This window comes from Balaenoptera physalus (assembly GCF_965194825.1).
Source record: "Balaenoptera physalus genome assembly, chromosome: 4".
Classification (NCBI taxonomy): Eukaryota; Metazoa; Chordata; class Mammalia; order Artiodactyla; family Balaenopteridae; genus Balaenoptera; species Balaenoptera physalus.
In genome coordinates, this window is record NC_138891.1 from 144,432,623 (window position 1) to 144,443,986 (window position 11,364).

The 11,364-nt window shown below is 49.9% G+C and overlaps 1 protein-coding gene across 9 annotated transcripts in view; it reads right to left on the bottom strand.

The window, feature by feature from the left end:
• Positions 1 to 11,360, bottom strand: part of HSF2BP (heat shock transcription factor 2 binding protein) — a 93,832-nt gene extending 82,472 nt beyond the window's left edge. For 2 of the 9 annotated variants that reach the window (XM_082459827.1, XM_082459828.1), the window contains exons 1-2: positions 10,197 to 11,346; positions 9,250 to 9,400 (exon numbers count right to left, since the gene is read on the bottom strand). In XM_082459827.1, the coding sequence (XP_082315953.1) occupies positions 9,250 to 9,400; positions 10,197 to 10,232 (187 nt within the window). In that variant the 5' untranslated portion in view covers positions 10,233 to 11,346. Of the gene's footprint in view, positions 1 to 9,249; positions 9,401 to 10,196 lie in introns of all 9 variants that reach the window. The other 7 variants (XM_082459821.1, XM_082459826.1, XM_082459825.1 and 4 more) reach the window with 7 other exon arrangements.
• Between the last annotated feature and the right edge of the window lie 4 nt (positions 11,361 to 11,364).

Below are 11,364 nucleotides of genomic sequence, written 5' to 3' on the forward strand. Positions count from 1 at the left end.
CCTCAGTCCACTAAGCCCCCAGCAGTAGTCCATCTTCTCCTTTCCCAGTCCCCAACATTCTGGACAGTCTCCACGCGCCCTTCAGATCCACTCTCCAACCTGCTCTGTCCCGAGAGGTAAGAGGTTGAACTCAACCTCCACAGCGACCGGCTCCCTTGCCTGTTGGATTTGGACAGTGGGTCCCCACAGGAAACAAGGACAGGAGGCAGGGTGGGACATCGATTTCCCCACTACATTACCCCTGCCAGGCTCAAGCAGCAGTGGTCTCCTCCTCCGAGCTGAGGCATGGTCCTGCCCAGCACCCACCCTCCTGCCAGTCTGGCCGCTTGCTGGGAGGCCACGGCGCCCCACTCTTCCAGGTTCTGGGCCTTCGCCTCCCTTGTGCTGGTTCCCCAAACCGTGCCCACCTTGGTCTGTCATCTCTTTATGATATGCTCTGTTTACCCCTTCTGTTTCCTGCCAGGAGCTGGACTGGATACACTCTGGTATTTATTATCTCATATGGGCCACAATAAACCTTTGTTCAAATTAAATAATATCTTCTTGGCACTCACTCTTTAATGATTATCCCACTCTCTAATGATTCTCTCTCTAGTTCATGTTTCTTCTTTCTTTTTCCTTTTTTTGGTGGCCGCACCACTCGGCTTGTGGGATCTTAGTTCCCCAACCAGGGATCGAACCCGCGCCCTCAGCAGTGAAAGCACAGAGTCCTAACCACTGGACCGCCAGGGAAGTCCCTAGTTCATATTTCTATGGGCCAGAATAATTCTTCTCTGAGCTGAAACAGAGGTCCCCCTCTCTTCTCATTAATATCAAACTCTTGGGAAATTAATCTCAAAACACCCCACAAATGCTTTAGAAATCACGTAGTGCAGTGCTTTTCAAACCCCACTGCTAAGAACCCAAGTGCCTCAGGGATGCTTATGGTTCTGTAAACATTTAATTAGTATTTCCATTTTACAATATGTTTTTCACTGTTTTATTTGGAAATAATTTCAAACTTACAAAATGTTGCATGAATAAAAATAATACAACGAATACCCACATACCCTTTACCCACACTTACGTACTGTTTAACATTTCACCACATTTGCTCATTTGGACCATACACAAGCATACACACAGTACATTTTTTCAGCCAGTTTAGGGTAAGTTACATATATCATGGTCCTTTACTTCTAAATACTTCAGTGAACATTTTCCAAGAATAGGGATAATGTCTTAGTTACCCAGTATACACAGTTGTCAACCTCAGAAAAATTAACATACCTTAACCTAATCTACCACGGACATTAGAATTTTGTCAAATGATCTAAAATTGCCCTTTACAGCATTTTCTTCCTTCAAGGTACAGCATCTAGTCTAGGATCAGGTATTGCATTTAATCATCATGTATCTTTAGTCTCCATTAATTTGGAACATCTCCATAGCCTGTCCTTTCTGTATGACATCACAGTACATTTGTAACAATTTGAAAGTCATAACAACATACATGGAAGAACCGTTTCCAGCTAGCATGGTGATGTAGCAGATCAATCTTCCCCCCAAGAATAAGTAGGAAAGCAGAATGTGAACAAACCAGAAAAAAGTTGTCTCAAGGTACCTGAGAGTTACCAAGTCACGGAGGCCTTGAGAGCCAAGACCTAGAGAAGAGGGAAATGCACTGAAGTGAGCAAGCCCAACTTTCCAGCCCACTCTTTCCCAAGGCATCTGCATATTCAAAAGCAGCACAGGCGAAGAGGCAGCAAAGCTAAGCAGAGCATCTCGCCACGGAGTACAGAGCTACTAGGCAGCCGAGACCTGGGGCAGGCCATGATCCTGGAGGAGGTGGAAGCTCAGGGAAAGCGCAGAGGGGCTGCAGAGGGAGGCAGGCGGGCAGTGAGTGGAGAGAGGCCAGGAGGCCAGGCAGAGCTGTCATCAACCTCATGGCGCTGGAGAGGTCAGAACAGAAGGTCAGGGCACTTCCCTGGTGCTCCAGCAGGTAAGACTCTGCGCTCCCAGTGCAGGGGGCCTGGGTTTGATCCCTGGTCGGGGAACTAGATCCCGCATGCATGCCGCAACTGAGAGTACGCATACTGCAACTAAGACCTGGTGCAGCCAAATAAATAAATGATAAATAAATAAATATTTAAAAAAAAGAAAAGAAAAAGAAAAAATAACTGAAGGTCAGGCAGGGCCCGCCTAGATGGAAGGACTCTGGGAAATGACTCAAGCTCTCAGTTAGACCCCCTTGAAGAACTAAAACCCTAAGAGGGAGAATGAACTAGAAACAGGCCAGCTCGAACTAAGACTGAAATCAGCCGTGAATCAGCTCAATCCCTAACTGGATTTAGGTGAACTACTCTGACTCCATTCTAACTGACTGAGAGAAGCCAGGGGGAAAAAGTCCTTGCTGGAGAGAAATATCAACATCCAGAGCCTCTACACACTTCATTTTTTAAAATCCATTAATCAATAAAAAAAATTACCAGAACTACCAACAGGAAAAACAGACAATACAAGCAGATCAACAGGTGATCCAGACAATGGATTTATCAGACTCAGACTTTGAAATAACTGTGACCAATACGTTCCAGAAATAGACAACAAGAGAGTTTCACCAGGGAGGTAGAATAAAAAACAACCTAGTAGAAAATGAACACAAAAACTAATAAATACTAGTATTTAAAAAAAATTTAAATAAATAACAGAGCTAATAAAGAATTGAGAATCAGACCCACATAAAACTAGCTACTATGACAAAAGACACTGTAGCACAGGAGGGAAAGACTGCCTTTTCAATAAACGGCACTGGGTCAGTTGGCCACAGATGGCTAGTGGCTATTTTAAAAACAGACGTAGACAGCATAGATCATACAACACCTTCATCACCACACAAGGTTCTACTGGACTATGCTCACAGAGGTAAGGTGCTGCTGTACAGATTTCAAATTACACAAAGTAACTTTTTTTCTCTGCTAAAAACCGAGTCAAATATCTCTCCAGTATATCATGGCTGCACTTCTTTGTATTCATTGCTGATATGCACTCTACTAACATTTAAGTTAATTTATTTAAACAAATAAATTTTTTAAGTTAAAACTAATGTTGCAGATTTTAAAATGTCAGTAATGACACTGTAGTTTATGTTTGGCGTCAACATGTAAAATTAAATAATTCCAACGCCTCTGAGACTCTGAGTGAATATCTGACAGACTGCCACTAAGGTGGCAAGTTGTTTTTAAATTATATCATTTAACATCTCAAATGCAACGTAATTCATTTGCAAAGTGTTTTCTATAAGACAATGAAAATTTAAATGGGCTGAGTGGCTTTGCCATCATCTCTCTCCAAAATGAACACCTGCCAACCAAGAAAGGCAAGAAATTCTTAGACTTGGTGACTTAATTGCGAAACAAAAATATCTGACCCCTCTGATTTCAAGCTTCAAGAGCAGTTTAATTGAAACCTGTCCTCATGTTGAAAGGTGAGCTGTTTAAAACATTTCTCATTTGCAATTCCTTATCTCTGGGATTTGTCTTTTTCTTGCTACTTAACAACCACAAATGAAAATAGAAACTGGACACTGAGGATGGTACTGCAACCGTCTTCCAAAATGTCTAATGTTAAATTTTTGTTTTCATCAAAACACCTTCATTGGGGACTTCCCTGGTGGCACAGTGGCTAAGAATCTGCCTGCCAATACAGGGGACACAGGTTCAAGCCCTGGTCCGGGAAGATCCCACGTGCCGCTGGAGCAACTAAGCCCGTGCGCCACAACTACTGAGCCTGCGCTCTAGAGCCGGCGAGCCACAACTACTGAGCCCACGTGCCACAACTACTGAAGCCTGCACGCCTAGAGCCCGTGCTCCGCAACAAGAGAAGCCACCGCAATGAGAAGCCCACGCACCGCAATGAAGAGTGGCCCCCGCTCACCACAACTAGAGAAAGCCCGCGCGCGGCAGCAAAGACCCAACACAGCCAAAAATAAATAAATAAATTAAAAAAAAAACCTTCATTGTACCCACTGATTTTAAAAGTAAATGTTATAAAACTGAATTTTTAAAATAATTATGCAGGAAATACAACTTTCATTTATTTTACATATTGAACAACCATATACCATAAAAAATCTTATTTTTTTAAAAAAAGCAGGATTCTCCCAGTTTAAAACAAATTCGTGCCGTGCGCTGATGTAGCAATAACTCCTTCACTGTTGGAAGAAAGTGCACCAGAAGGGGTGAGAGAAAAGGGGGGTGAGCGAACTTTTACCGAGTACAGCTGAGCCCACCCCGCCCCCCGAAGTATAGCTCTGCAGTCACCGCGAGGAGGGCCGTGCAGCGCTGCAGCATCACGGGGACCCGCTTACTACGCGAGGCTCCAGGGCCCCTCCACCTGAGGACGTCCTCGTCCTCTCCGTGGAGGGCGCCCCAGCCCCGCCTGTACCAAGCACGTGCCAAAGGGGAGCTCACTGTAAAGCTTGATGCCTCCAGTGAGGCAAGCGCGGCTGTCCTCGTTCCAGACAGGGAAATAGCGGAGACGGCCGACAGCAGCAGCGCACTGACCGCTCCTACCTCCCCGTACCCCCCGGCTGAGCTCTGCGCCCACCTGCAGAGCCTAACCAGACCAACCATTTCTTCTCACGTCCTGTCCACCCCACCCATGCAGCCACAGCCCACACCCTAACGTCAAGTCCACACCTTCCTTGATGAGCACTTTACGTTAATTTTTCTTCACCTTCCAACCAAGCCCTCAACCTATCCTAACTTAGACGCAAAAATCATTCCCCTGAAAATGTCATTTTAATCACTATTTTGAAGTCATTTCCAGGTGCTAATTTCCAACTGCCTCTCCTTCCAAATTTAAAACAATAATCCGTGATTATTCTGTCTTGCATAAACTGCTCACATTCACTGACATCTGCTATACCCCAATCTCTGCTCCACGTCAAGCAGAAAAACTAGCTTATTAACCCACAACCAATCCTGCTCGCTCCCATTTGTGACTTTCCTACATGCCTTACCCCAGCCTAAAACATCTTTCCATTTCCCTTCTAATAAATCATGCCTCTGCCCTCAATGTTCATCTATTCCCCAAAGATTCTCAGGCAACACCCTTGGAGGATTATTCCAAACTCCACCACCTACTGCCCAGTTTCCCAAAGGAAACTAAGTTACCGTGCTAGAGGCAGAATTAAGTCCCATTCACGACCGGACACCCATCACACCGTCCTAAGTCCTCTGGTTGGCTTGTACAGCCTGAGCCCATCCACACCATCCAAAGATCCACACCTGTTCTCCTAAAGAAACCTGCCCTGAAGTCAGGTGTATGGCTTCCCTCTCCTTCCTCCCTGCCTGCATCCACTCCTACGTCGCCCTTTCTCATTGCTTAAGACAGGAGGCACACAGCAACTCTGATACTGGTCAAAGCCAAGAACCGTCCTGGACCACAGGCCAGGGAGAGGGTGGATGAACCCACGTCAAACAGCTCTTGCTGCCACCGCGTGATCCTTGGATTGACTCTAAGGGACCCATTCTCAAAGCAATGGCCCCTGTGTAATCCCTCTGGGAAGACAGGCCCTTGGGAAGGCCGAGGAAGGGCCATCAGACCTAGTCCTCACAAAAAGATAAAGGGGCGGGGGGGGGGGTGATTTTTGTTTTCTTTCATGTCACCTGAGTGATAAGAATTCAGGAGCCAAGGAATTCTCTGGTGGTCCAATGGTTAGGACTCTGCACTTTCACTGCCAAGGGCCTAGGTTCGATCCCTGGTCTGGGAACTAAGATCCCACAAGCTGCGCAGTGCAGCCAAAAAAAGAAAAAAAAAAAAAGAATTCAAGAGCCAAAATTAAGTGAAAGATGCCTCTTAGGAGGCCATCTTCTAGGCCAGGCCTCAGACCAGAGAAGCAGAAGTCTTCAAGGGCCAGCTCGTGTTCAAGGTTCACAGTGAAGCCTACCACAAGCACTCCGGTCCATTTCGACCCTCCCTTCCTATACACCCAGTGACCTGTAGCACACGCCAGCCTCACGAGATACCACAGCAATTTTAAAAAAAGAGCATGCAGGAACGGGAGGCTGGGTGGTCCCTTAGGACCAAACACTCAGCCAGGCACAGAGAATATAACGGGAGACCCTGCCCTTCCACCAATTTATACTGTAAGATGGGACTAAAACCATTCTGTCTGAAGGAAAAGTACAGGATGCTATGACAACATCCAACAGGAAGACAAATCTTGTCTAGGCACTCAGATAAGGAAATGAGTCTGGGCCACAGCTACGTCCAATAATACAAATCCTTTCAAGCCATGGTACAGGTTTAAAGTTTGGGGTGGTAGGGGGTTTGGGTCAGGGTTTTGTTTGTTTTTTGGTCTTTATCCTAAGAGCAAAGAGAAGCCACTGAAAACTGACTTAAGCAGGGGAATGACATAATCAGACTGAATTGTTAAAAATTACTCAGGCTACAGTATACAAAGCAGACTGGTGAGTGGCAATGAGTTAATGCTATCAGGAGCAGAGATTCAGGCAAAATGACAGGGGCCTGGACTCGGTGGAGGCAGTGGCAATGGAGGTGGCTGATGAATTCTGGATGCATCCATGAGGAGAAACGTACAGGACTTACGGGGAGACAGACCGGGGCTGGAAGGGGAGAGAACAGTGAGAGGAGAGGTGGGCAACAAGGAGGATCCCAGGTCTCTGTCTGGATGGTGGTGCCCTGGGGAGGCTGGAAAAGCCCGGTGTCCAGTGGGGTAGGGGCGGGATAGCATGAGTCAGATGTGAGAAAGTAAAATTAGCCTGCTCTGAGAAAGTGAAAATCTGTCCTGCAATTTGCTAGGCTGGGATAACAGACACAGAAAGCTGGCTGCCAAGTTAACAGGAAACAACATTTCTCCCAAGGACACACTGCAAGAGTAAAGTGTCATGATGAACCCTTCTTTCAGTGGCTACTGATTTCTTGTTCTGAGAAAGTTTACTCTTTAAAATCCTAGACTATCAGAAATTGTGCTGTTTGGAATTATACTAGTAAGAAGGAGAAAACATCCACTCTCGCCTGCAGGGTCACAGTCACTGTGACACAGAGCAGAGCAGAGCCTTGATAGCCAGCTAGCTGCAGAGCTTCAAATAAAGGATTTCTAGACCTGATGTGCCACCATCTACCTAAATTTTGTAGTTTTCAAGGAAGCAGGACCTGGGGCCACTGCAGTGAGACCTGATGCTGACCCCTTCACACACAGACCTACTCTGCTTGGAGCCCATGAAATCACAGCTCCATCTGCACTTCATCTGAACTCGGCCCTGCCTCAAATCCTACAGCAACTCTGTCCTTTCCTTTGTTGGCAAGATGCCCACAGTCCCTCTGGTGTGTGGTCTCGCTCACTGCAACAGCCAATAATCTGCCCTTGTCAGAATATAGGTCCTTCCTGATGGCTGCAGCCTGGTAACACTAAGACAAACACTTAGAATTTGAAATGAATGTGAAACAAGCGACAAGAAATGCCAAGTAGGAGTCAGATACAGGGCCCTGAGCCTGGAGAAGTCAGGCTAGAGAAAAACCTATGAGACCCTGGCATCGAGATGGCAACTGAAGCTATGTGTGTGCAGAGATTGCCCACGGAGAGGCCACGGAGTGAGGAGAGAAGGGGGCCTAGGCCTGAGCCTTGAGCACCTCCACGAGCTGAAAGGCTGCTGCAAAGAAGGCTGACTCAGCAAAGCAGACCAAGAAGATCAATGGAAAAGAGGTGATGGCGTGGCTGGGGAAGGCCAAGGACTGTGAGGCAAGATCTCCTAGAGCCTCACTTTGATCAGGTCGCCATGGAGTCATTTGTGGGCCTCGTTTTTGTAACCACCAGCCTGATTTTGACAGAGGACTAATCTCCAAAAATTGACTTGCGCTCACCAACTCATGAGAAGACCCTGATGTATTTTGCAGAATGCCAACTGACTAATTTTCAGTGAGAAATACAACTACCCAGCAGGCTGACATACTCAGCTGCTGGTCAGCACTTTCCTTCCCTAAATGAGCATGAGATCAGGACTAAGGAAATTAAGAAGACCATGACCTGGAGCTACAGTAACCAGTGACAGAGAGCATACCTGGCGGCGTCCCAGTGGGAAACAAGGGAACCCTGGTGTGCACTTTATGGAAAGGACTACTTACAGAGGGGAGAGCAGGGGTCAGAGACCCAAAAGGGATGGTAAGGCACCCAGCAACTGGCAGCAGCCCTCCAGCTGAAAGAATGAGGGGGGGAAACAGTGCTCCTGGAGCCCAGTGAGAGCTGCGAGTGACTCCTGGGTGCGACATAGCTGTGGAGGGAGCAGGAGGAAACACCCCGAACTCCTTCTACCGGTGAGCACCGCTGGCAGCCAGCAAGGAGGCAAGAGGCAGGCAGCCTGCAGGAGCCCACCTCCCAGAGCACACCACAGGGCCGAGAGCGGATCTGAGGATTCCAAAGAGAGAATGAACAGGCAGGGAGCCATGGCAACCATGAGCATTCTCCCCTCTAACTGGATATGGCTGCCCCCTTGACCAGATACTTTTCCACAAACCAGAAACTTGTACTGTTGAGTCCACACACCTTCTTGTCTGGACTAGCGCTAAAGACATGACCTGGGCCTCCGAGATACACCTCTTCTAGAGGCCAAGCAGTGATGGCAAACAATCAAACACAACGGTAAGTTAGCCTTAACCATTGAAGGCTGATTTGATAGTAACTCGGCCTCGATCAGGCAAGTACTGAATCAATCCGAAACAGCTCCAGGAACTTCAGTAGGACTCCTAGACTGATACCTGACACGATGGCCAAGCTCAAATCTCAGAGTCTGAATGGACAAGTCCTAGCAACTTAAATCAGTGCCAGAACTGACCCGTTCCTCCATCGAGAGAAGTATCTCTATAGACACACCTGACCCCCTGCAAGGTTGCTGCATGGCAAGATCCTTAAGTTACACAAAAAAGACTTAATTTTTGGAATAGAGCTTTTAAACGATAAAGCATAAAATTCTTCCGCCAAAGATGAAAGGGGGAGAAAGGAGAGCTGGTAGCAGATACTCAGAAAGCTGGCAGCCCTTTCCTCCAACACAAATTTGCACACAGCCAAGTTGCTCATCGTGGGCACCTCCCTCCCTTGTGCCTTATCAGACTCTCCCAAACGTAATTACAAAGACTGTAACAGTACCTTAACGTTTATTTATAGTTACTTCACAGCTACGGAAGGCAAACCTGCTGAAACAGACTGCTGTCACCATCAGACACTGCTAAAGATGAAGTAACACTCACTTTTTTCTACAATCTTTAATCTCTGGAAGCTTTCCAGCACTTCCCCGTTTAGTATTCTGGGTAAGAAGTCCCGTATTTGCATCACTTCAGTTGTCAGTCGTTCCAGGTCCTTCTTTCTGACTTTAACAAATTCTTCTTTAGTTCCCATATGCTAAAAGAACAAGCACACCTTAAGATTACTACACTTGACCTCAGATGACTAAGACCAGCAGCCCAAGTGAGCTTGCCTCCTTCAACACCTCCTGGGTTCACAATTGTTTCAAAAGCACGTCTTCACCTAACGTGCCCTCCACTATGTCCATTACAGCTAGAGCGTGAAGCCCCGGCCTTCAAATGGCGAGCCAGTTTTTCCAAACGCAAACGAGGCCCTACTGCTGAAAGCCCAGGGAAACACCAGCAACTTTTTCTTAACGCTCCGCCGGCGCCACGCTAATCAGAAAGAAAAGGAATTTGACTGGATTCCTACTGGGTGCGCCAAGCCCCTTGCTGGCCAGCGCGCTTCGTGTTGACCACAGCCCTCAAGGCTGTCCCGCTGGGAAACGGGGGCACAGGCGGGCTAGGTGACTCTCAGGAACCCCAGGACCAGGGGACACCAGCAGGATCTGAACCCGAATGCGGCTCCAAAGTCTATCCCCCCGCTCGGGCACCACCACGTGCGGCGGCTGCGACAGCCGGGCAACCGTGAGGCGGAACACGCCCGACCCGGCGACAGGGCCTCGCGGGCGGGGACACAGGAGGCACAGGAGCAAGCCCACCGCGCAGCCTCCCGGACACGCACGCGCGGTTTCCGGGGCTGGGGTCGCTGCCCCTCATCCCCGGCCCAGGCCATGCTGCCTGCGGACGACGCCCAGGGCCCTCCCGGGCACACTGGGCAAGGCCCAGGCGGGCTGCGGTGCGGCTCAGCGCGGGGGAGCGGAGGGCGCCGCGGCCCGGGCGCCCACACTGACCCGACAGCTCTCCTCAGCGTCGCCCACCTCCCCCATGGCCGCCGCGGCCTCGGCTTTGTGCGCCTGCGCGGCGGCGTGCCCTCTGACCCACACGCCACAAAGCGCGGGAACGCGTCAACGCCGAGAGTCAGGCACGCAGAGCCGCGAGAGTTGGGTACGCAGAGCCGCGAGGTTCAGGCCTCGCAGAGTTTGGGCAGCCTTCTATGCGGGAAGCCCGGGATCTCGGTTGGCAAGATCCCGCGTTGGCTCTTCTGGCTTAGCCGGGATTGTAAACTTCTTAACTGCAAAGTAGAAGGACAGTGAGACCCACGTGTAAGTGTCCTGTGAAATAAATCGAATCAGGCCTTTCCTGTTTGGCGGGGGATGCCAGACCAAGGGGCGATGCGTTCAACGGAACCAGCGGCCGGCGGCCCGGCACCCGTGCTCAGCCCAAGTTCCATGAGCAAAGGCCGAGGCTTTCCGACCACAGGCCGCTCGGGAGGTCTGGCCCGGTAGGGGGCCTTCGTGCAGCCGGCTGCTACGTAACTGAGACGACCACCATGAACTGGGAGCCATCACCCAGTCCACTGCCCTGCCCCTACACGCCCACAGAGTTCGCAAAACAAGGTGCAGCCTGTGCGTTCAAAGGTAACGGTTCCCGCACAACTAGGACTTCGTCTGTCTGAAGCCGGCCGCGAGCCGACACCGCCGAGTCCCCGGCGTGCGTGCCCTCCAGGCCCGCGGGCGGACCCACAAGCTCACGCTCCCGATCCTCGCGGCAGAGACCCGGGCACTGGCGGTCACCGGTCGGAGAGGTGAAGCCCGGCCCCCGCCAGGGCGGCCGGAGAGAGAGCTGCCCGCAACATCCCGCCAAAATCCCCAAGGGCGGCCTCTCTCCCCCGCCTCCACCCCGCCCAGGCGGCCCGAGGAGTCCAATGCGATTAAAGACTCGGTGCCGCGTATCCCGGGGAACAGCTGCCGATCGGATGGGGACTTCGTGGAGTGGGCGCAAAAATGCTAGATGACGTAACACTGGCCATCCGTCTCTTCCTGACCAACACGCAACGCCGGCTAACCTCGCAGTCAACGGCCCCGACCTTTGGCGACCGAGAGACCGCGGAGCGGGGAAGGCGCGACGCGAACCCGAGCTGCGCGAGTCCGCGCGCTGCCCAGGCAGCCACCCTTACTC